Raw genomic sequence first — 25,647 nt, 5'->3', positions numbered from 1 at the left:
TGAAGGAGAAAACAAAATCTCCTTTAGTTTCCAAGTGCTTTTCTATTCGAACTTATTAAGCCTCGTCCCTCATCATCCAGGAGTCAGGCATTACCCCTCTTGAACATATATTCTCCACTCCAAGTCTAGAGATCTTCAAACGTAATTGGGGGTTAATGCTACCAACATAAGGGTATAACTGGAAAGATAAGGCAGGAGAGGGAATGTTAAGAGTTTTGTCCCCGCAGTTAACAATATGTTATGCGCTGCCCTTCCTGTGCCAAAATGACACTACTGATTGATCCATCATCATGATCTTGCCTCCCTTCCTCCCTTCTTCCAACACTCACACATTCAGGTTGCTCTTTCCCGGCACGGTCGGCTGATTCCAACAGCCCCCAAAGTTCCTGGTTCATTCAGCTGTTCATTCAGCTGAACCGGGTACCAAGTGCACACTAGGCCAAGAACCGGCCAGCGCGGCGACCCTGGCGGCCTTGACGCTGCATGCACTCAAGAAACCACACACGGCTCCCCGGCGGCGCTGCTAGGCCGCTCGGGAGGCGAGGTCACCCGAGTTCCTCGGCCCTCCTTGGGCCGACATCACCCATACCTGGAAGTGTTGTCCAGGTCGCTATCAAGCCCCACGCGCCGCGAACCAGCCATCACCCCGGCCGCTCTAGGAATCTGGGAGGATTGCTCAGCTCTATGGCGCGTGGCCTCGCACGTGCGCACGCGCGGGGCGGCGGCGCGAGGGGGGCGGAGGTGAGGGTAGGGCTGCCGAGATTTAACCCCCAAACATCCGCGGAGCTGTCCCCGCTCGGCATAGCGAGAAACCTGGTTGACCAGCCGCAGATCCCGTGCTATCCTGTCTGCCGGTTCTTGACGTGAATGTCGGAAAGCAAGCGTCTGGAAAGCTCTCTGGGGTAGGGTAGGTTTTTTGACTACATAATGTGTTCTTCCTTAGTTATCTCTTTTTTTCTACACTCCCTGCTGCATTTCTCAATCAGATTCGCTGGTCTGCTTCCATTCTAACTTTCTTCTTATCGTCACCGGTTTTTCCCCCAGAAGAGTTTCGTGCCGCCGAATCACCTGGAGGTCTTGTTAAAATACTGCTTGCTGGGCCCCACCCCCAGGGTTTCCGACTCGGTAGATCTAGGGTGGGAGCCCAGGTTCTCAGGTGATGCGGATGCTGCTGATCCTGGGACCACACTTTGCGAACACCTACCCCAAAAATAAGCAATGCTCGGCAGTTAATCCCTGAATTGCTGGGAAGCTGGATTTTCATCTACTTTGCCATCAAAGAAAGGACACGGAGTCTCTTTCTGAAAAGTTTGCTTGCCAGTACCATCAATCCTCATTGTGGCTAAAGGATCAGGGTGAGAAGAAGGAACTGAAATGGGGGCGGAGGGTGGGGTGGGGCGCAACATGGTAGGCAAGGATATTGCTGTGTCCTTGGAAATATCTTGGGAAATAAGGGGGAAGTTAGGAGAAGGATTGAGACAGGTGAGACGTGTGACTTGGGTTACGATGTCGGGAAGAAAAGGTACAGGTATGAGAAACTGGTGGCAGGCTGAAGTGATGGTTGAGGTAGAGGAAGACAGCTTCCTGTCCCAGCCCAAGACCCCCTTCCCATATATGAAATCTTAGGGATGCATGAACGAGACCTGATATACCTGTAAGGAATTCGTTCGGGTCCAGCCCTCCCAAGTAGCAAGTGCAGATACTTTTTTTTTTTTTTTTTACAGATGCTTTTTTAAAAACAACTTTACTGAGGTACAACAGACATACAGTAATCAATATTTAAAGTATACAATGCGGTAAGTTTTGTCATATGTATACAACTGTGAAACCATCCCCACAATCGAAATAGTGAACACATCCAGCAACCTCATAAGTTTCCTCCTCCCCTTGGTAATTCATCCTTCTCCTCCCCTAGCCATTAATCACTGTTCTGCTTTCTGCTACTGTAGGTTAGTAACAGTACTATACTAACATTAGTTACTATAGATTAGTAACATTAGTACTATAGATTAGTTTGCATGTTCTAGAGATTTAGTTAAATGGGATCATATAGAATGCATTCTTTTTTGGTCAGACTTCTTTCACTGAGCATTATTATTTTGAGATTTATCTATATTGCTATATTATATATACCTATATATCTATATTATGTGTATCAATAGTCTATTTCTTTTTGTTGCTGAACAATATTCCATTGGTTGTATATATCACAGTTTATTCATTCACCAGTTGATGGGCGTTTGAGTTATTTCCATTTTTTTACTGTTACAAATAAAGCTGCCATGAACATTTGTGTACAAATCTTTATATGGACATATGCTTTTTTTCTCTTTCACGGTAGGTGTCCGTTTAACATTTTAAGAAACTGTTACCATTTTCAGAGTGGCTAAACCATTTTGCTTTCCCACCAACAGCGTTATGAGCGTGCCTTAGCTGAGATACTACTTTTAACAGGTTTCCAGGAAAAGAGAATGAGAAAGTTAGCCAAAGTTACTTGTCACGTACAAAGGTAAAGGGTTTTATTAATCTTTTACCCAGAAGTGATGATGTGAACATAGATTTTTTCGGTGTTTAACCAAGGAAACCAAACTGTTCTTTCAGATTATGCTAGACGTGTTCCTTTGTGGAGTCTTACCAAAGATGTTACATTCTGTGTGTGAGTCTGAGAAGCCAGTTTGGAGTTGAACAGTTTGCTGGATTGCCCAAAACAAACCTAGACCCACCTGTCGTCCACACCAGCTGATGCTGAAGAGGTTCCTCTCAATAAGGTAAAAGGAATTCGGAGGTTTCCAGAGAGATCAAGAGTGATAATACAGGCATGGGAAATGATAGGAGATCCTTAAAAATGAAACTGATAGGCCATCCACCAATATTCTACCTGATTTCTGTTTCCTATTCCATTTCCTCTTGGGGGAAGCTAGGCAAAACTAACATCTGTCTGATTTAATCATAGATTCTAGAGCAGTAGTTCTTAATCTTTTTGAGAATATGAAAACTATGGACCTCTTCCTCAGAAAGTGAACATAAAGGCCCACATGTGAACTTTTGCTTATCATGTGTTATACTGTATTGGAAATAAATTTCCTTTGATACTTAGACTATATAAGCAATCTTCACAAAGAATAAATTTCAATGTAAAAATCAATTTCCAGTTCCAAGTAAAAAGGGGAAATCCATCCAAATTTTGAACCTGCATAAAAAAAATTAACTCTCTGTTTGATCAAATAAATATTAACAAGTAGGTGTCTGCTGTTTGTTTTGAACAAGACATTAAATTACGGACAATATTACATCTTTGACATGTTAATGTGCATGTTCAGTTGACTTTTTAAAAACAGAACCAGTCTTGAAACTTAGATTCAGAAAGAGAAATAATAGCCAATATAATCAGAGTTCCCAAGGTTCACTTTGGCAGAGATAGGTAGGCTTGTATCAAGAACTTTGGAGTTTAATTCAGATGAAATCATTTCCTTTACCTTCAATCAATGAGGTCATTGGCATCAGTTTGAAAAATCTTCAATTCTAAGTAACTGAAAACCAAGTCACAGCAGTTTAAACAACTCTTGGTTTGTAGTTACTGCATTGTTGTGGGTTAAATTGTGTCCCCCTAGAAGATATGTTCAAGTCCTAACCTCTGGTACCTGCAAATGTAACTGTTTGGAAACAGGGCCTTTGTGGATGTAATCAAGTTAAGATGAGGTCATACTGGATTAAGATGGGCCCTAATCCAGTGACTGATGTCCTTATAAGAAGCAGTAAATTCAGACACAGAGGAGACTCACAGAGAGGAGAGGATGCCACGTGACTGTGGAAGCAGAGACTGAAGTGATGCATCTACAAGGCAAACAACATGAAGTATTGCCAGCAGCCACAAGAAGTTAGGAGACAGGCATGAAACAGATTCTTCCCTAGAAGCTTCAGAGGGAGCGTGACCCTGCCAGGACCTTGATTTTGGATTTCTAACCTCCAGAACTGTGAGAGAATAAATTTCTATTGTGTTAAGCCATTCTGTTTGTGGTACCAGAAGTGGGGTGCTGCTGTAATAAATACCTAAAAATGTAGATATGATTTGGAATTGGGTAATGGCTAGAGGCTAGAAGAGTTTAATGCCCATGACAGAAAAAGCCTAGGTTGCCTTGAAGAGATTGTTGTTAGAAATATAGACATTAAAAGTGATTCTGGCAAGGTCTCAGAGGAAGTGAAAAGGACAGTAGAGAAATTTCTGTCAACTTAGAGAATACATATATCGTCATGAACAGAATGTTGCTAGAAATAATGAGCATTACAGACATTTTTGGTGAAGGTCAGAGAGAAATGAGGCAAACGTTATTGGAAACTGGAGAAAATGTGATCCTTGTTATCAAGTAGCAGAAATTGGCTGAATCATGTTCTGCTTTGGGGTAGAAAATAGAACTTGTAAATGATGAACCTGGATATTTAGCTGAGATTTCCAAGCAAAGTGTAGAAGGTATGGCCTGGTTTTTTCTTGCTGATTATAATAAAATTTGAGAGGACAGATAAATTGAGGAAGAAACTCTTAAGCAAAAAGGAATCAGCACTTCATGATTTGGAAAATTCTCAGCCTATCCAGATAGCATGCTCTGGAGACAAGGCTATGAGTGTAGCTGGACAACCTTTTGATGAACAGATTAGGTGTGTGATTCATGGATCCAATCAACCATCTCAACAGAAACCAGGAATAGAAATGGGGTTATCGAGGAAGGATCTATGGAGAACCCCTGCATCTAATTGTGTGGATCCCCTTGATATCCATGGAAGATGAACATGGTTCTTGAGAATGTTATATTACTGGACACACTGCCAGCTTGGAATGAATTGGAGAGAGACAGGACAAAATGAAACAAGGCTGTTAGACTTGTGGGATTCTACATGTAAAACATGGTGTGCCCAGAGGGCAGGGCCACTACTGAGGGCTGGGAGACCAGGGCCACCTCAGCTGAGAGTGGCTCAAGGTCCAATGGGACCTATGTGGCCCAGAGACTGGGGTTGATGGGGCTTCCACTGGCCCAGAGGGCAGATCAAGCCACAGAGTAATTTGGGAACTCTACAAATATTTGGAAATTAAACAGCATACATCCTAATAACTTATGGTTCAAAGAAGAAATCACAAGAGAAATTATAAAATGTTTTGAACTGAATGAAAATGAAATGCAACATAAAATTTTATAGGATGTAGGTATCACAGTGCTTAGAGGAAAATTTATAGCTTTAAAATGTCTATATTAGAAAAGAAAATCTCATATCAATAATCTAAGCTTCCACCTTAAGAAATTTGAAAAAGGAAAGCAAACTTAACAACTCCAACAAAAATGTAGAAGGAAGGAAGTAATAATGATTTGAGTAGTAATTAATGAAACAGAAAGCAGAAAAACAATAGAGAAATATCAAACCAAAAAAATTTGGTTCTTTGAAAATACCAACAAAAATTGACAAACATTTACTAGACTGACCAAGAGAAAAAAAAAGATTACCAAAAGCAGAGAAGAGGGGTCATCACTATCAACCCTACAGAAATTTAAGAGTACATATAAGGAAATACTATGAACAACTTTATGTCAACATATTACACAACATAAGTGAAATGGACAAATTATTAGAAATATACTAATTACCAAAACTGACTGAAAAAGAAATACAAACTGTGAATAAATGTATGAAAAATAACAAACTTGAGTTAGTAATACAAAATTTTCTAATAAGAAAAGCACAGGCCCAGATGGCTTCACTAGTGTGTTCTATCAAACAGTTTAAGACTAATACCAATCCTTCAGAATCTCTTCCAGAAAATAGAGGGGGCCAGTGATTACTCTGATACCAAAGCCAGATAAAGACATTACAGTAAAAGAAAACTACAGGGCCAGCCCCAGTGACCTAGTGGTTAAGAGTGAGCACTTTGGTGGCTTGGAGTTCATGGGTTTGGATCCTGGGTGTGGATCTAGACCACTCAACAGCCATGCTATGGCAGTGACCCACATACAAAATAGAGGAAGATTGGCACAGATCTTAGCTCCTGGCTAATCTTCTTCACCAAAAAAAAAAAGGAAGAAAAAAAGAAAACTACAGACCAATATCTCTAACAATATAGACACAAAAACCCTCAATAAAATATTAGCAAATTAAATTCATTAATACATAAAAAAGGATTATACACCATGACTGAGTGGAATATATCCTAGTAATACAAGGTTGGTTTAACATCCAAAAATAATGTATTTAGGGGCCGGCCCGGTGGCGCAGTGGTTAAGTGTGCACGTTCCATTTGGCAGCCTGGGGTCCGCCAGTTTGGATCCTGGGTGCAGACATGGTACCGCTCATCAAGCCATGCTGTGGCAGGCGTCCCACATATAAAAGTGGAGGAAGATGGGCACAGATGTTAGCTCAGGGCTAGTTTTCCTCAGCAAAAAGAGGAGGATTGGCAGATGTTAGCTCAGGGCTGATCTTCCTCAAAACAACAACAAAACATAAAAATAATGTATTTAGAGACTTAAATACCTCACTTTCAATAATGTTCACCAATAATAGAATGAATAAATATTTGCATAATCACACAATATAATTAGAAATGAGAATGTACAGTGTACATCTACACAAAATATGAACAGATTTTACAAACAATGTTGAATGAAGCCAGACTTAGAAGATATTGAATTCCGTTTATATAAAGTATGAAAACAGGCAAGACCAACCTATCATGATCAATGTTCAGTGTAGTGGCTACCTTTCAGGGCTAGAGGAGCGTGGCAAATGGAAGACAGCACAGGAGAGCAAAGTCCTCAGAAGTCCTGATAATGTTCTGTTTCTTCATCTGAGTACTAGTAACGTGAGTGTGTCCTGTTTGTGAAATTTCAACAAACTGTATGTGCACTTAGTTACTTGTAAAGTCAGCATTACTAACTGATACTATTTGGCTGTTCTGCATTCAAAGCATCACAACATGGGCCAAAATGCACCATTTTTTATTGTAATGCTTCATCTTATTTTTTGAGACAATTCCGCCTGCCTATCCCACCTCATTCTCTTCCCATCAGCTATTCCTCTTTTTTTCAATCTTCAATTTCTCGCCCAACTCACACTTTACCTTTTTTCTACAAATATAATTAGGTCTTCACTATCCTTAAAAAACAAACACCTTTCAATCCTGTTGTCTGGTCGTCTCTTTTTCCTTCTTGCACTATGACATTTCTCAAAAGGAATAATTACGTATTCTCAGTGCATTACCATATACTTCTTAACCCCTGGCAAGAACAGTCCAGCAGGTAACATTTCTCTCCAACCCTTCTGCCTCTCCCCCTAATGCCAGCGTCACCTTAGTTCTCACCGTCCTCTAGCTCTCTGCCGCATCTGCTAGTCACTTGTTCTTTCTCCTGCAACCCTCTCAGCTTTTATGATGTTGGAACCATCTAGGCTCTCCTTCTCTGAGCAGCATTTCTTCTCTTATCTGCTCTTCCTCTTCCCACCTCCAAACATCGGTATTTCACAATTCCGTTTATTTTCCACTGGATCTCCCTTGGCGATGTCCTCCCCTTCCCCATCTTCAATCTTATTTTTAGATATCAAATCTTGCTTAGTTCACACTTCTAACCGCCTGTCCTCGTTCATCTCTTTTGCCCTTTAATCCACTCTACGCAGTACCGTCAGATATTCCCCTGAAGTACAATTCTGGCTAAGTCACACGTGAATGGCCTGTACTGATTACTAAATGCATTCCTAACTCGGAGCCTGGCATGTGAAACTCTCCAAACCTGACCCCAACCCATCCCTTAGCCTAGGTTCCCACCAAACAAGATGCTGGGCTAATGCCCCAGCATGCCTTGAACTTCCCACTGCTGTGCTCTCGCTCCTGTCGCTCCCTACATGGGAAACACTGAGCCCCTCCAAATCAGCATTCTACTCCTGCTGGGCTCAACCCGAGGAGCGCGTTCTCCGAGAAGGTTATTCTTACCTTCTCCTGCTCCGCTCCGAACCCCACGCCCTTGCACCCTCGCCATTCCAGAGCAGGACCTGTAACCCCATACTCCTCCCCATAGCTTCTAGGGCTGTCATTGCAGACAGTCAACATGTTTGTGGTGTGTCGATGTGATCTCGTCCTCCTCTTCCCAAAATCTTGAGACCTATTTTAGGTCTATTTTCATCTCCTTGATGTTATACCAAGTTCAAGTTCGCGCGCTCTCTCTCGCCCTCTCTCTCTCCATAGTTCTTTTTCCCCCTCTTTCAATCGCCCGTCAACGGTTTTGACTTGGAGTTATGCCCACTAGTCTCACCCGGAGACACGGTCCTTCTCCCCTACCCCTCGCTCCTGCCCCGGAGCCCCCCGGCGCCGCGCGCCCGCTACAGAGCTGCAGTCCTCCCGCCTTCCTAGAGGGGCGCGCCCGCCCCACTTCCGGCGTGCGGCGAGAGGCCGTCCTGCTCTCTCTCTGGGGTCGTCCCCGCAGCCCGCGGAGCCAAGGGTGAGTGAGGCGGCCGGGCAGCGCGGCACTGGGTGCTTCCCAAACCGCCCCCGTGCGGCATCAGCCCTCCCCGCCGCCTTGCCTCGGCCTGCCTGTGCCAGGGGCAGAGCCTGCGGCTGGACCAGGAGGCCGCCCTTCGTCGGCGCTACGGTCCTCCCGCCCGCCCGCGGTTCCATCCATCCGTTCATGCATTTGTCAGTCCGCGGGCTCATCCCGCCCTTGCGTCCATTGACTCCTCCAGCACTTACCGGGAGCCTCCGGTGTGCCAGGCCGCAGGCTGAGCAGGAGGAGATGCATTGATGATGGAATCTTTCCACTTCGCACGGGGCCAAAGCTCGCTCTTGAGCCAGGTCTCAGCCGTCCATCCTGACTACCCCAGTCTGGGTTAGATGCTTGATCAGTCACGCTCAGAGCACTTTCTACTTTCCTTTTTGTAGTTTTTATCACGATTAAATTAGTATGTGTGCTTTCTCTTTAACGTCCACCTCTCACTACTGTTTTTAAGGTCTGGAATGGCAAGGACAAGGTCTTGTTTATAACACTTTGCTCAGCGCCTAGAACAGTGTCTGCACAAAGTAGGCACTCAATAAATATGGTTAGAGAAATGTGTGAAAAACACAGGCCGTCTTCGAAAGGGCCCTTGGTTTAGCGGGAAGGCAGATGTGAAAAGGCAGTTCAGGAGAGTATACATCTAAGACCATAGGACTCCATTTGGTTTCAAAACAGTCCAGACTACATCACTTACAAGCCATGTGACCTGGGACAAATTACATAACTTCCCTGTTTCTTTTTAGTAAAACAGTAGAACCTAGACCATAGAGTGCTGTGAAGACGAAATGAATGAAGCCACTTAAAACAGATAGTGCTGGACTCTGTAATAAAAGCTCAGTTAATGTTTTCTGATACAATTACGTAAGCGAACAGTGCAGGTACATTACAGTAACAGCGTGCTGCAGCAAGCAGGATTGTCCAAAAGTGCCTTGGAGGTTCTTGGGTTTTTTGGACTAAGAGTTAGCTGGGATCAGGAACTCATCTTCTCTCAGAAGGGCTCTATCTATGCTCAGTGCTTCCAGCCCCGCAACTGGGTTCCCTAGACAACTCCATAAACGACTGACACTTAATCCAAACTTCTGGTCCAAAGCAGTTGGCTTATGCCTCCCACTGACAAGGCTGCTTTCTCACCTTTACAGTAGAAGGTAGAAGGCATTCTCCCCTAAAACACAGCACCACCTCTCTCCAGAATTCCCTTCTGGGATGATGGAAGAATCAGGGGACCTGTGCTTCCTCTTATGGGCTGGTATGTTTCCGCAGTAGAGCCTATTCTATAACCCGTGCCTTGTGATGTGGAATTTGCCTTTCTCTTGCCCCGTATCTACCATGTGTTGAGTACCTACTCTGGGCCAGTGTTTTAAAATGTAAGTTTTATTATTATTCAGGTTTGGTCAGGACAACAGATCAGGATATGATTGCCATTGAAAAGACAGTTTGTTACTCAGTTCCCAAGAGGAGGGGGTGTGCCATACCCCACAGGGCCACGGGGAAGCACCAGGGTTGGTCAGAAGGAAGAGAGAGTGAGGGGAAAGTGGGTAGGAGCCTGTATTGTGGTTTTTGTGGGAAGGAACTGGCTGGGCAGGGTAAACGGGTTTAGGATTGGCTGGTTTGAATACTTCCAGTGGGCTGTGAGGCATAGGGGTTGTCCCTAATTGTCTAGTACCTGGTCTTGGGTGCTTCGGGCAGGGGAATGGTGGCCCTGGGTGTGAAAACCCATAGAGGAAGTGGGGAGGGTTTGGGCTCTGGATTGGTTGGTTTCCATGTGAAAGGCATGCTTGCATGTGAGTTTACTGTCTCTAGGAATCAGCTATCCCTGGGAGGAGCAGTCTCTCCAGTGTCAGCAAGGTCCTAGATGTTAAAGCATCAGAATAAAAAGACATGCTTAATACGCCAAGCACTACTCTAGATGTTTTATTCTATTTCCAGTTCCTATAACAACACTGCAATGAAGACATTATTCATTCCGTTTTTAGGAGATGAAACGGAATCTCAGGAGGGTTCAGTCAGTGAGTAATGTCACACAACTAGTAAGAGGCTGTCCTATGATTCCAGATCAATGGCTCAACTGACCCCAAAGTTGGTGCTCTTCCTATGATCTAGGCCACCTCCCTGCAGTATAAGAAGTTCTGTGGAACATTCTTCAGTCCTTTAATTAGACAGTGTTGACCCCTGCCTCTCTGAAACTCTCCTTCCTGGACTACAGTGATACTCATTTATATACATATGGCATCTACTATGTACCATGCAAGGGATTGGGTGATGGAAATACCATAGTGAGCAAAAATGTTATGTAGCTTATGGTCTAATCGTGGACAAGACAGGTGTTAACCCAATAGTCCCACTAAAGTGTATATACTGATAAAGTGAGAGAAATGCCCTGAGGGAAAGGAATGCAATTCCCTTTAACTACGTCTCTCTCGTGACTCCCTGACTAGCCCAGGGTTCTCAACCCTGTCTGCACGTGAGAATCACTTGCAGGATGTTTCACAAATAGAGTTGTTGGGACGCCACTAAGGAGATTCTGACTCAGTGTGTGGTGTGGCCCAGGCATCTTTAAAATGAGATGAGTGCAATAAAAGAGAACCTCACCTTGCAGAAGAATTTTGTTTTGTTTTTGCTTTTCCTTTTTTAAAAACTGGTCAGAGGAACAGGATCAGATTTGCAGTTTGAAAAGATCACTCTGGGGGGCTGGCCCCGTGGCCGAGTCGTTAAGTTCGCGCGCTCCACTGCAGGCGTCCCAGTGTTTCGTTGGTTCGAATCCTGGGCGCGGACATGGCACTGCTCGTCAGACCACGCTGAGGCGGCGTCCCACATACCACAACTAGAAGAACCCACAACGAGAAATATACAACTATGTACTGGGGGGCTTTGGGGAGGAAAAAGGAAAAAATAAAAAAAATCTAAAAAAAAAAAAAAAAAAGAAAAGATCACTCTGGTTATAACATAAATAACAGACTGTGGGTTATTGTGTCGTGTGGCAGAAAGGATAGTTGCTGGGATGAAGATGGTGGTGGCAGAGATGGGGAAGGGCAGATTCTGGAGATAGGAAATAAAATCAATTGGACTTAATTTCCATTAAATACAGGAAGGAGTACTGGAAAGGATGGTGTTAGGGATGCTTCCAGGTTTATGGCAGTGCAGCCAGATGGATGTTCCTGCTTCCTAAGAGAGGACCACTGGGAGAGGAGCAGGTTTGGGGTGGGAGGAATCTTTAACTGGTCATGGATGTACTGAGTTTGAGGTCCTTTTGAGAAATTCAAGAGGAGTTATGGTCGGAGGGAGGAACAGTGGGTAAACAGGGCTGGAACTCAGATGGGAAGTCTAGACTAGAGATGGATGGTAACCCAAGGTGAGGATGAGATTGCCTAGGAGAGAGTGAAAACACTGGCAGACTTAGGGTTAATTGATGGACCTCTGATGTAGAGGAGTGTGGACCAGTGAAGGAGATGGAGAAGGAACAGACAATGCTTGATGGTGAAAACTTCCCTCCAGCCACACACCTATGGGGAGGACAAGTTGGTGAGGCATAGTATTTGTAATAAAAATTGAATGCTTTCATAGACATATTGAAATTAAAAGGCAAGATACATAACATAGACTAGTGATTGCTAAGTAAAGGACACGCATCAATGTGATGCAGCCCTTGGTAAATGCTACGTACACATCGATGCACAGATCTGATGATGCCTTGACATGGGATTTCTTACATGTCAATTGTTACCTAATAAGGACTAAAGAAATGTATTTAGAATTTTTGTTCCACTAAAAAATTAATGTAAGAAGAAAATAGCCCCAAGTTTCTCTGTGTTTAGGGTAAGTGTGTATGGAGCATCTCTTAATATCTAACAAAGCACAGTTCAGGAAATGCTGTTTTGTAGGCACCTCAGACCTAACTTTCTTCTTAAATAGCTCAGTAAATGATACCACCATCCTTTCAGCCACCAGAGCCAGCCAGAAACCTGAGCCCTTGATTTCTGTCTCTTCCAAACCCTTATCCAGTGTGTCTCTAAGTCCTGTCAAATCTCCCATCTTTATATCCCTTGGCTACCATAGCCCAGGCCCTCAGCAACTCTTGCATGAATGGTTGCAACCGACTCCTTCCCATCTCCTCCACACCACTCTGTGTGGGCACGCACACCCTCCAACCATCCCTGTGGCCGTGGGGATCCAGTGCAAACTCTGTAATACAACCTCTCAGACCCTTGGTGGCCTGGCTCTTCCTCTATAGGTACCTCTCCTCTCACTATTCCTTACCTGTGCCCGAGGCTCTGGCCCAGAGATTTTTACCCTGGCTGCACATCAGAAGCATTTGTGGCACTTACTGAAGCTGCACCCATGGAGCTTCTGGCTTAATAAGTCTGTCGTGGGGTCCATGCTCCGTGGCTGATGCTGAGGTCAGAGTCAGAGGTGACAGCCACTAATCTGGCCTCCCTAAACCACCTGCAGTGTCTTCAATGGGCTGCATCCTCTCATACCCACTGTTCTCTTTGCCTGAATGCCTTTCCTGTATATTTTCACCTGGCTCACTCATGTCAGACTTTGCTGAGCTGTCTCTCCCAGGCAGCTCTCCCTGGCTCTTCTCCCCATCTCTCCCTGGTCTTAGTCAGTTGTCTTTCAAGGTAGTCAGAAGCTACCTTGTCTGCTTCCCTCCATCCTTGGATTTATCACACCATGTCTATTTACCTGTTGCCTTCCCATACTAAACCAGGATACCTTGAGGACACACCTTTTTTTAAAAAATTTTTTATTTTTGTTTGTATTTTTTCTTTTTGAGGAAGATTAGCCCCGAGCTAACATCTGCTGCCAATCCTCCTCTTTTTGCTGAGGAAGACTGGCTCTGAGCGAACATCTGTGCCCATCTTCCTCTACTTTATATGTGGGAGGCCTACCACAGCATGGCTTGCCAAGTGGTGCCATGTCTGCACCTGGGATTGGAACCCGTGAACCCCGGGCCGCCGAAGCGGACGTGTGAACTTAACTGCTGTGCCGCCGGGCAGCCCCAAGGACAGACCTTTTTTTGTTTTGTTTGTTTGTTTGTTTTTTTATTTCCCTCCTTGTACTGACTCTGGGCTTTGTTTGTTCTTCTTTTTCTAATTCTGTTAGGTGTCGTTTGAGGTTGCTTATGTGAGATTTTTCTTGTTTATTGAGGTGAGCGTGTATTGCAATGAATTTCCCTCTTAGGACTGCTTTTGCTGTGTCCCAAATGAGTCGGTATGGTGTGTTTTCATTTTTATTTGTCTCCAGATAATATTTGATTTCTTCTTTAATTTCTTCTCCAAGGACAGGCCTTTTAATCCTGACAGTTCTATTCAGTACACCGCCTAGCACATAGCTCAAGTATTTATTGAAATATTAAATGAAGGAATCCATTTCTCTTTCCTTTGTGCTGTCTCAGAACTTTGTGACTTAAGAGTAATTCTTCTTGGTACCTGCACCTTCGCCATTCTCCATGACCCTTCCTAACATGTTCACCATCATTCTTAATTTATAGTGTCAACCAAGATTGTCCTGGGCCTTAACTCATTCTGTAATAAAAAGGGCAAGTGCTTTAGAGTTGGGCAACCCTAGGTTCATGTCTTGACTTTGCTATTTACCAGTTTGGGGCCTTAAGCAAATTACTTAATGTTCAAGAACCTCAGTTTCCTCATCTGTAAGATGGGGATCATAATACTTTCCTCATGGTGTTATTGTCAAGGACCAGTAAATAGTATTTTTAAAGTGCCTTCCACAGTAGGTCTTTCTTAAGTGCAAATTCCCTTCTTTTGGGAGGCCCCATGGCATAATAGAAAGAGCTAAATACTTTGGTTGCACAGCCTAGTTCTGCTGCCTGCTGGCTGTGTATCTCTGGTCAGTTTATGATTCTCAGTAGCCTCGTTTGGAAAATGGCCTAACTGATAGTCTTTATAGAAGTGTTAGGAAAATTATGTAAAATTTATGTTAAATATCCAGCTAGTGCTTGGCATCTAGTAGGTGCTTAATAAAATAGTGATTATTATTCCAAGAAGTAATAATTTCTATAGTGTTTTTCTTGCTTTCTACATTCCACAAGCACTATTTATTATCCCTATTGTTGTTCCTAACATTATTACTAAAGGTTAAATTGATTTAGGTGATACTTACATTTTCTCTTTCACATGCTGAAAAAATCCTGAATCATACATCTATAAATGTACCTCACCTACAGAAGCTCTCTTTTAGTCTGTTTTCTTTACAGTGCTACACTCCCTGCCAACTTGTCTTCAAAAACTTGTATTTATATTCTAAGCACGTTTTCCCCGTGTAACATTAGCATTGTCTACCTCAGGAGCTCTCCGAAGAGCTGGAATTCAGAAGGAATCTCTTAGACACAGAACTCCATCCCCTCCCTGTCTCAACAGGGCAGCCTTTTCAGACTCTCTCTGCCCAGAATGTCAGGAAAGTCCACAGCCTTGGCCTCCCATGCTCCTAAAAAACAAGAAGGACTTATAACTGTGAAGGTTGAAGAGGAGAATTATGTTTGGGGACGAGACTTCGGCCTTCAGGGAAACGCCTGTAGCCAGGAGACCCTCCGTCGGCAGTTCCGGCAGTTCGGTTACTCTGACTCTGCTGGGCCCCGGGAGGCTCTGAGCCGGCTCCGGCAGCTTTGCCGTCAGTGGCTGAGGCCAGAGGTGCACACTAAGGAGCAGATCCTGGAGCTGCTGGTGCTGGAGCAGTTCCTGGCCATCTTGCCCGAGGAGCTGCAGGCCTGGCTGCGAGATCACCGACCAGAGGATGGAGAGGAAGCCGTGACTATGCTGGAGGACCTGGAGAAAGAGCTCGATGAACCAAGGCAACAGGTAAGAAGTAGGTGTTTTGTTTGCTTATTTTACCTAATTTAAGTAAACAGGGAAGCCATTATGAGTGGCATTGACTCGGCTATCAGAGAATTATAACATTGTTGTCTTTGGGCTTATTATTTATCCACTGGGATCAAGTCACTAAGGCTTTTAGTCCTGTTGTTTTTTCATCTAATCATTTTAAATATTTTATTTTTCCTTTTTCTCCCCAAAGCCCCCTGGTACATAGTTGTATATTTTTAGTTGTGGGTCCTTCTAGTTGTGGCATGTGGGATGCCGCCTCAGCATGGCTTGATGAGTGGTGCCATGTCCGCTCCCAGGATCTGAACTGGCGAAACCTTGGGCCACTGAAGCAGAGCGCGCAAACTTAACCACTTGGCCACGGGGCCGGCCCCTCATCTAATCGTTTTAAAGAGTTACTGACTCCTCCTGCCCCGCCCGCACTCTCTGGGTTTTCCTCTTATATTTCCTCAGAATCATAGTGCTGGTACTTGATTGCTCCTAGGACACAGCTCATGGCCAAGGAATGATCTGGAACGAAATGACATCCATGGGAGCACTGAAGTCTTTGAGTAGCCAGTTCCAGCCCTCGGAGAACCAGTGCAAGAGTGAGACTCAGGAGCCCCAAGATTTCCATGAGAGAGGTGAGGAGCCACAGTCCATTTGGGGATGAGGGTTATAATCTGTGGTGTGGTTCTTTTTTTCTGAGGAAGGTTAGCCCTGAGCTAACATCCACTGCCAATCCTCCTCTTTGTGCTGAGGAAGATTGGCTCTGAGCTAACATCTGTGCTAATCCACCTGTATCTTTTTGTATGTGGGACACCGCCACAGTGTGGCTGGTGAGTAGAGTAGGTCTGCACCCAGGATCTGAACCAGCAAACCCTGGGCTGCCAAAGCGGAGCACACAAACTTAACCGCTATGTCACCAGGCCAGCCCAGGGTTCATTTTTTTAATGACAGTCACTTGTGGCCTTACCTAGAAATGTTCTTCCATTGGCTCTGTCTAGAATCTGATGTTCTAAAATAATTTCTAAGTTTGGGTTAAGAATTAAGGTCTCTAATAATATCCACAACATTCAAATACCAATATTCTGGTTTTTAATATTATAGTCCCACTGGCAAGGCAGTCCATAAGATGGAGGTGAATATTGTATCAGTTACAGAAACCAAATAGTAGCTTAAACAGGGAAAGTTTAATATTAAGAATTATCAACTATTGGGGCCGGCCCCATGGCCAAGTGGTTAAGTTAAGTTTGTGCACTCTGCTTTGGTGGCCCAGGGTTTCGCCAGTTCGAATCCTGGGTGTGATGTGGCACTGCTCATCAAGCCATGCTGAGGCAGTGTCCCACATGCCACAACTAGAAGGACCTGCAACTAAAAATACACAACTACGTACCAGGGGGCTTTGGGGAGAAAAAGGAAAAGTAAAATCTTTGAAAAAAAAAAAAAAAGAATTATCAACTATTGGGCCCGGCCCCATGGCTGAGTAGTTAAAGTTTCACATGGTCTGCTTCAGCTGCCTGGGTTCGCATGTTCAAATCCTGGGCACAGACCTACTCCACTCACCAGCCACACTGTGGCGACGTCCCACATACAAAAAAATAGAGGTGGATTGGCAACAGATGTTAGCTCAGGGCACATCTTCCTCAGCGAAAAAAAAGATTTACTGTAACAGGAGATTAATTACTAAGTGGTGAAAAAAACAAACAAACAAACAAACAAACAAAACCCTAAGGAAACCCCAAAAAGCAAAAAACACCTCTAAAGAATGCAGGAATAACACATATAGGGAGTCTTTAAGCCTGAGGTGGAGCACCCAAGGAGGGAACAGACTTGAGGGTGCCACATCTTCCCCCTTCTTGCCAGAGCTGAGATCCAGGTCTTGTTGGAGAGGGCGCAGCTGTGACCTGAGTGGAGCAAGGGAGAGGGTGTGTGTGCTGTGGTGCAGAACTCTGAGAAGCCAGCGCTGGGGTGTCAGAAGCCCTCCTGGGGAGGTGCCATGACACAGAACTTGCTGGGAGGCCACCCACAGGGAGGGTGCCTCTGAAGCTAACTGGAGGTGAGCACTGCTGGGTGCTCCACTTGCTACAGGAACAAACAGAGCACACCAGAGCCAGGAAGAAAAGCCCCTTCCTCCCCGAGTACTCCTCCAGCCCCCTCTAGTGTTAAAGCTCACATCATGCCAGCTGGCCAGGGAGAAATGTTCCAGTATCACAGGCAGGCACTGAAGGGTGGATCTGAAGCTGAGAGGCTATTAATTGTTAGCTGGTGCAGATGTCAAGGATTAGAACCAAAAGGACTTTGTTTATGTTATTGGCAAAATCATCCTTATTGGCAGCAGATACATCAGCCTTATTAACTTGTTCTTATTAAATTTTTTTTACATCCAACTACCCTTCTGATTTCATCTTCACCAAGCAATTTTATTAACTTCCCTTGAAGCTTATAATGAGAAAGTGCATCAGTTCAGTCTGGTCGTTGTGATGGATACATTACTAATTAATTCTCATTCTGGTTTTATTGCTCAGTTTCATGAGCTTGGCTAATGAGAATCCACCCTAAGAGGTAAATCTGTTCAGTGTGATGATAAAATTATGTTTATGAGGCCACAAGCCCAAGAGCCAGACCCTGGACCTTGGCAAGTCACCAAAGGAATCCATACATCTACACTGAGGCCTCCTGGGAAACTCGCTCCCTAATGTGTCATTAGCCAAGTGAGCCCACTTAAATGCCTTCTGTGTCAGGGAGGAGCTACATTACAATGGGTTTGAAAAATCATTTGCTCAAGTCCTCTGCCTTAAAGCAGGTAAATATCTAAATCATTTAGGATAGATTATTTCTACTTCCTTCTTTTAAGGGCTTGAAGAACAGAGACTGCTGTAATTTCTTAAATCTTTCTTGGGCTTTTTGCTCTTGATATTTGTTATGGACTGAATTGTGTCCCCCCAGATTCATATGTTAAAGCCCTAGCCCCTAATACCTCAGAATGTGCTTGTATTTGGAGATAGGGCCTTAAGTAATTAACTTAAAATGAGGTTGTTAGAATTGGCCCTAATCCAATGTGACTGGTGTTCTTATAAGAAGAGGAGCTTAGGACATAACACAGACTGAGAGGAAATCCTACGTGAGGACACAGTGAGAAGGTGGCCCTCTGCGAGCCAAGGAGAGATGCCTCAGAAGAAAGCAAACCTGCTGACACCTTGATCTTGGAATTCCAGCCTCCAGAACTGTGAGAAAATAAATTCCTGTTGTTTAAGCCCCCCAGTCTGTGGCATTTTGTTATGGCAGCGCTAGCAAACTAATAAAAGTATTAAAGTTCTTCCCTATGGCCATATGAAATATTTCCAGCTTTAATTTAATTCTGTTTCCTTTTATTTGTTTGGCAGAGTCCTTATAAAACACAACCTGTACTTGAAGGTAATACCTAAACTGCCCTTTGACCTTGTTTTAACTAAGCCTCTCACTGCCTCTGATTCTGTATTCCATCTCTCTGATCATCTTGGCACATTTCTCTGGACATGCTTTAGTTTCTCCAGGTTCATTTGAAATTCAGGAATCAAAACAAAATACTCTAATGAGGATCTGATTAATTTAAAATATAAGTAGATTTGTTTCCCAGCTCTTATCTGATGCACTTTATGTCTTTTTGTTTGTTACTTCACAGAAGCATTATGTTGTTGACTCAGTCACCTTATGGGCAACAGTGATCCAATCTTTCAGCCTTCCTTGGCCTTAGCAAAATTTCCTCATCCTCCATTTATGCCTGATCCCTAAGTGTATGGTGTTGAGTGGCTTGACTGGGTTCCTGATAAATCTCATTATGCTGGACGTTTTAAGTCCTGAGGGTCTTGGTCAGCCCCACTGCTGAAGAATTAATGTGGATCATTTCACATCTGTCACCTAAGTCACAAGGTTTAAATCACTGGAGGGACCCACTTTGACAGGATTGTAAGAGTCACCATGTCATTTTTACAATCTTACAACCTTGGGTTATAATTTTCCTGTAGGTTCTTCACCAGCCTAATAATATGTCTTGTCAGAAGAAGAGCCTGAGATGGAGATATGGATGCAGATGATTTGTTGAGGGCACGGTCTTTGGGAGAAATCTGTAGTAGAGTGAGATAAACAGGATTAGGAAGGGAAAAGAGCAAACAATGATGTGGTCCCGGGGAAAACCTAGCTTTAGTCTAATCCATGGGGGTTTGGGGGAGCATTATTGCCCTACTGAGTTGTCCCTTCTTGAGGCAGGAGTTAGGGGGTTGAGGGTGGAAGTAACTTCCCGGGATAGATGGCTCTCATCAGCCAGGGCAATTCTCCAGAGCAGGGGGCAGCTGTGGGTAGTCAGGAGCCAAGATTCATAGCACTGGGGGAAGGAGGCACCATATTGGTAAAGAGGAACTAGGTGGGCAGTGGAGCACTGTCATCTACACAGTAGTAAGGCTCAAAGCTTATTTGTCAATGTGCAATTAAAGCCCATATCCCTAGTTGAAAGGATTTTAGATACAGGTTACTGAACAGGTGGCAGAATAGCAAGTGGTGTGTTATAGAGAGGAACTCTTCTCCAGAGAAACTTATGGCTTATTTCTCCTCCAGAGTGCCTCCTGTCATCTGTACCCCCACCCTCCAGCCTCTGGACTTTGGGCTTGATTGTGAATTAGCATTCATTCTTGGAAGATAGTAATTGGGTTATTTAGGTTATTTCTGTACCAGTATTTCTAAATACTCAAGTGATCATTTCTTATTCTATTTTTAATCTTTATTTGTCATTCCTGGGAATTACTCCAGTTACTGTTTATTCTTACTTTTTTGGCATAATATAAATATGTATTAAAAAATAAAAATCTTTGTGTTTTCCTGATCTATACATCTAAGGTCAGAGTTTTTCTCTGGTCTCATAATTTGACTTCATGTAGTTACATAATTTGAAGAGGTATTTTAAATCCTATAAGTTACGTGGTTTTTCTAATTTTCACAGCTCCCTACACAATTATTGCCATTTTACACTCTTTATAATTTATACTCTATACTCTTCATAATTTGACCTATTTACTACTTTCAGAAAATTTCTCATTAGGTCTTCATGTCTCTAACTTTCATCAATCTGGTGCTTATCATTCTTTTGCCTTTATTATATGCTATATGTTTTTTCATAAATCTTCCCTTTTTGAACAAGCACAGCCTTGAATAATTTAAATTTCTATCTAAGACCCAAGGATAGTGTGGATGTTAGTGTTCAGCCCTGATCTAAAAGGCAACACTGTCCACTTCTAATTTCTGCTGAGGAATGAGGAAAGGGGCAGGTAGATAGCCTTGGTCAGGTCACCACTGTGAGGCTTTATGGTTGTGTGTGAAGCACTGTGAACTCAAAGAATATCGGAAAGAACTATTTCATATAAAAATAATATTTTTCCAAAGCCAAATAAAAATGATTTTTAAATTATTTTTTGTTACAGTACACTACAGCCCTGCTTCTTTCCACCAGGGAAGGCTGATGACATAGGGGAAAACCACAAGCTTTGATGTTAAGCATCTTTGTTTGAATCCTGCCTTGGCCAATTATTAATTCTATGGCCTCACATAGGTAGTGTAGCCTCTCTGAGCCTCAGTTTCCTGATCTGTAAAATGCAAATAAGTTTAGAGGACTTTTGGGAGGATGAAAGTAACTTAACAGTTTTTCAGGTTTTCCCACCTCAAAATAATTCAGATCACATCGGCCATCACCTACTAGCCTCCTGTTCAGACTTAGCAGAAATATATAACTGAGAGGGGCATGTTGTGTGAGAGCTGAAGATTTGGCTCTGGCAGTCACATCGGCCAGTTGTTTCCATCTACCTTCTTTGACCATTTACCCATAAAAAAGTGAACATATAAGACTCCCACCTGACCCCAGAATGAGTTAGGAACCCACAATATTCCTTTTCTCATGCTCTGCATGCCTTATTCTATTTGTTTATAATCATTTGATCAACTTGGAACCTGCCAGAATCTGCAATTACGTTAATGCATTCTAGTTCCTGCCCACCTACCTCTGCCCAAGACCAACCTTAAAAGCATTTCCTAATTGTATCTTCTGCTCTCCTACTTTTCTAGAAGCACCAATGATTCAAGACTGTTAGACAGCTTTCTTTATCCTGATCACTCCTTATCACCTCTTTTCCTTTCCCTCATTACCTAAAAACACACCTTCTCTAACCCAGGATCGTCTCCTAGCTTCCTGGTCTCTCACTGATATTCTGTTTATCCCCGTCTTCTCTAATGTTCACCATCCCTGCTTTCCGATGCTGCCTCTCATTCTTTGTCTACCTTACTTTCTCAGGGTGCCACCTCTCACTATCCCCAGGCCATGTCTCTAAATTCTAGTTGGGAAGCTAGTTTTAAGAGTTTTCCTTCTAATAGGTAACTACCTATTTCATTTGGTTTAGTTTCTTTTCTCTTCCTACTATAATAGATTCCTTTCTTCCAACATGGGAAGTAAATGACACTTGCATTTTCTATCACATTTTTAGATGGTAAACTGGTGGCTGACAAGGTATTGACAGCAAAGCAGGAAATAACTGAATATGTAGCATCAGCAGCCATGATATCCCCAGGAAGACTTGCTGGGAAAACTCCTTCAGGACAGACAGTTGAAGAAGCTCTGGGAGGTCTGGACAACTTTGAGAAGCCAAAAGGAAATGCTGCAAAGAACAAAATGAGTCAGCTTCCTTCCCAGGAAAGATATTTTAGTCTGGCAACCTTCAACAAGAAAATCTCCAAAGAACAGAGTGTCATTGAATATAATGAAAGTGAAGGAAATCTAAGTTTGAACTCAAATGTTATCATGAGACGGAGAATTCACACTGGGGACAAGCTCTATGAGTGTCTTGACTGTGGGAAAGCCTTTTGCCAGAGCTCAAAGCTGATTAGACATCAGAGAATTCATACTGGAGAGAGACCTTATGCATGTAAAGAATGTGGCAAAGCCTTCAGTTTGAGCTCAGACCTTGTTAGACATCAGAGAATTCATAGTGGTGAAAAACCCTATGAATGTTGTGACTGTGGAAAAGCTTTCAGAGGCAGCTCAGAGCTCATTAGGCATCGGAGAATTCACACAGGAGAGAAACCTTACGAATGCAGTGAATGTGGGAAGGCCTTCAGCCGGAGCTCAGCCCTTATTCAGCATAAGAAAATTCACAGTGGAGACAAAGGCTATGAATGTCCTGAATGTGGTAAGGCTTTTGGTAGAAGCTCTATTCTTATTGAACATCAAAGAATTCACACTGGAGAGAAACCTTATGAATGCAATGAATGTGGAAAATCCTTCAATCAGAGCTCAGCCCTCACCCAGCACCAGAGAATCCACACTGGGGAGAAGCCTTATGAATGTAGAGAATGTAGGAAAACATTTAGGCATAGGTCAGGCCTTATGCAACATCAGAGAACTCACACCAGAGTTTAACTCTGTGCTAAGAATTGTACAGTTGTGAAATACTAGGAATTCACTTCAGGGGTGAGACTTCACAGAAGATAGAAATTTCCTGAGAGCAGAATTTCTGTCCTTCCAGTCCAGTTCAGTACTGTAAGAGTAGATCCATGCAAAGATTGTTGAAGTGTCGAATGGGCACTTCCACAGTGAGTCCAGGATTGAGGCAGAGATCCTGGAGGAGCACCTTATAAGATGGACTAAGAGGTGATGCCTCCAATGGCAAAGATCCTGCTCAGAAAGTGCATTTGGCAGTTGGAGGCACATGCTGAGAGTTACTCAGTTGTCTAAAATGTTGAATTGGGAGGTTGTGAAATGTTGAATTATGCCCTGGATCAGTTTAGCAAGATCTGGGGAATGGTAGCTCATTCTGCCCCCTTGCCAGTTCTCTCCTCAGCCCTGACCTTCCTGCTAAGGTCAGCTGAGGTCTTTTTGAGCATCTACTATGTGCCACCCATTGGGAGCAGACATGGCCATTGCCCTCCCAGAGTTAAGGGGTAATGAGATATATGTATTTATTAAGCAGATATTTACAGTAAAGCCTGATAAGTGCTTTGGTAGGATAAATCCAGGATTCTGTCTAAATACAGGGCAGGGGTACCAAACCTGGTCTATGAGTCACTAAAGTCTTCCTGGATGTGACGACATCTCAGTTGTGATGCAAAAGGTAGGTAGAAGTTAGCCAGCTCAAGGGCAAGAGGGAAGAGAACATTATAGGCAGAGGTTACAGCCTGTACAATGACATGAAGATGGAAGGATCTAGAAATGTCCCTTCATCAGGACTCTTCTCTCGGGCAGGAAATGGTTCTCATAGACCCTGGTTCAGAATCCAGGACATGTGTTTATTCCTTTCTTCCTGTTTATAACCACTGAGTTGAACAGCCTATCCCAGACCCAGAAGACTGGTACGTCCTATGGAAAAAGACATGAATGTATACCAAGGAAAGAATACATATTGGAGGCTAAAGGGATGGTGGTGACTGGAGTGTTTGTGTCCCATCACCCTGGGGCCCAGGAAATAGGAAGCCGACAGGAACACTAGCAGGCACGGGAGGTCTGCCTTCCCAGGCCCCACTATTCCTCATTCCCTGTCCCCTCCCCTCATCACCAGGCTTGCAGATGCTATGCTACTTGAGGACAATGAATATTTGTTGAATTACCCCCTCAGAACTCAACTTCTCTGCTAATTTTTATTTTCGCAGTTTTAATTAATCCACAATTGACAATTAATACCTAAGAGAAAGTTTGATTCCTCTTCTGAGATGTCTTGATTTCCCTTGTAGGTAGTGTGACTTCTGAAGAAGACTTGATGATCACAGCTGTTGTGGGTAACGGGAGGTGAAATTGGGGGGACAGTCTTTGTGTCCAAAGATTGTGGGATTATCATTGAGTGAGGTTAATTAGAAGTCTAAAGAGAGCCTGCAAATGGATAGAGTTGCCTTTTCCTATAGGTGACTATCAGATGATTTCATATTTTTAATATCATTTAATAGTTTTTTTCCAGACTGTGAATTAATTGTAAATGTTGATAATACAGAAAATGAGGAAGTATAAATCACCCACAATTCTACCACCCATAGACACATTGTTAACATTTTGGAGTACCTTCTATTAGTGTTTTTCCCCCAATCCTAATATTTTTGGTAAAAACCTTGTTTTGTAAATCATGTTTAGTAACTGATTTTAACATTTATACTTTGAGTATATACTTCAACTGTTTAGTATTAGAATGTAATGTAAGATGTCCTGTAATAAAACTTGAGTTTTAAAGTTTTGCTTTGATGTTCATTCAGGAATAGGGAGCATGATGACGAGTGGACATGTGCTGGGAGAATCGGGGAAGGAGCTGTGGGAGGAAGTCAGGGAACTGACGTTCTGAGCTTTCATCCCCTGGGGAAAAATGTATCTGGAAACTGACGGCTGGTCCCTGGAGGTGCAGTTCACCAGGTGAAGTCACAAAATTGAGGGGATATCTGGGGCTGCATTGTGGTTGAAAGACCATGGGAATGAGAGCAAACAGCCTCTTTAAAAACATATCCATTCTGTCTACCAGAATGAGGACTCTTGCTCACCTTTGGGAGCAGGAGCCTGAGACTGCCATGGGCTTCTCCTCCTCTCAGTAGAAACACATGCACAGAAAAAGCCATGACCCTTATCTGTGATCATTTGTGCCAGCCAACAAGACAGCTGCAAATGATAGTTACTGAGTAGCAGTGTCTTGTTGTAGCCCATCAGAATGCAGTGGGTGGGTGAGTCTAAGTGGGGTCTGTCCAGGGAGCTCACCCCTCCTCTTGACTTTGCACAAATGCTCTGCAGGTTGGTTTCTCCTGCATGCGAAATTATTCTAATTGGCACTCTCCCTTGCTCTAAGGATTCACTTTATGGAGCAAGCGGAGCAAAGGAGTTTACAGGGAAGCTTGGAGAGACCAAGGTCAGATTTGCTTTAAATTTCCAATCCCAGCTGGACGGTGGTAACTACAGCCTATGGAAATAAGGAAAGAGAAGGGGAGGGGTAGGAAACTGGTATTTATTAAGCACCTTGCCTAAATTACCCATTATTTTAAAATATGTGAATCTGTGCAAAATCCAGTTAAGGCAGACATTGTTTTCCCCTGGACTGCCTCTCTACCAAGAGAAAGAGAGCCCTGAGCAGAAGGGCATGAATTACTTTTCCTCCAGCAAGCCTGTGAAGGAGAAAACAATTACCTTTAACATCTACCTTCTATCTGTGCCCCTCCAGTTCATGAACACACAGAATGTCGAAGCTTTAACTGTAAGAGATCATCTACTTCGGCTCCTTTAAACTGAGGGTCCAGAGTCATGAGGTGACTTGCTTACGGTTGCGGGATTC

General features: G+C 43.5%; 2 protein-coding genes across 39 annotated transcripts in view; one reads left to right on the top strand and one right to left on the bottom strand.

Moving 5' to 3' along the window:
• The window catches only part of ZNF397 (zinc finger protein 397), an 83,666-nt gene that overhangs the window by 12,328 nt on the left and 45,691 nt on the right, over window positions 1-25,647 (bottom strand). Inside the window, exon 1 of one of the 7 annotated variants that reach the window (XM_008529450.2) lies at window positions 330-723. The exons of 1 other annotated variant lie outside the window; for it this stretch is intronic. Coding sequence is in view for 1 of the 6 variants with exons in the window: in XM_070629899.1 (XP_070486000.1) it covers window positions 330-333 (4 nt within the window). In the remaining 5 variants the exon portion in view is untranslated. Of the gene's footprint in view, window positions 1-329; window positions 724-25,647 lie in introns of those variants that run through there. 5 more of the 7 variants (XM_008529451.2, XM_008529452.2, XM_070629901.1 and 2 more) reach the window with 5 other exon arrangements.
• Window positions 704-24,566, top strand: LOC103557097 (zinc finger and SCAN domain-containing protein 30). 32 transcript variants are annotated; one of them, XM_070629926.1, is made up of 8 exons: window positions 706-907; window positions 1,725-1,796; window positions 2,415-2,509; window positions 2,602-2,768; window positions 14,824-15,334; window positions 15,840-15,978; window positions 18,721-18,751; window positions 21,841-24,566. In XM_070629926.1, exons 5-7 carry the CDS (start codon window positions 14,927-14,929, stop codon window positions 18,729-18,731), a joined length of 558 nt encoding a protein of 185 aa, XP_070486027.1. In that variant the 5' UTR covers window positions 706-907; window positions 1,725-1,796; window positions 2,415-2,509; window positions 2,602-2,768; window positions 14,824-14,926; the 3' UTR covers window positions 18,732-18,751; window positions 21,841-24,566. The 32 variants fall into 32 exon arrangements, 19 of the variants coding, with proteins under 19 accessions (XP_070486028.1, XP_070486027.1, XP_070486022.1 ...); XR_011542665.1 differs by having other exon boundaries at window positions 708-902; window positions 17,201-18,751; XM_070629927.1 differs by lacking the exon at window positions 2,415-2,509 and having other exon boundaries at window positions 704-902.

Source organism: Equus przewalskii, chromosome 7 (assembly GCF_037783145.1).
Source record: "Equus przewalskii isolate Varuska chromosome 7, EquPr2, whole genome shotgun sequence".
Classification (NCBI taxonomy): Eukaryota; Metazoa; Chordata; class Mammalia; order Perissodactyla; family Equidae; genus Equus; species Equus przewalskii.
The sequence above is the reverse complement of the archived record's forward strand: the minus strand, read 5'-3'. Positions and strand labels throughout refer to the sequence as shown.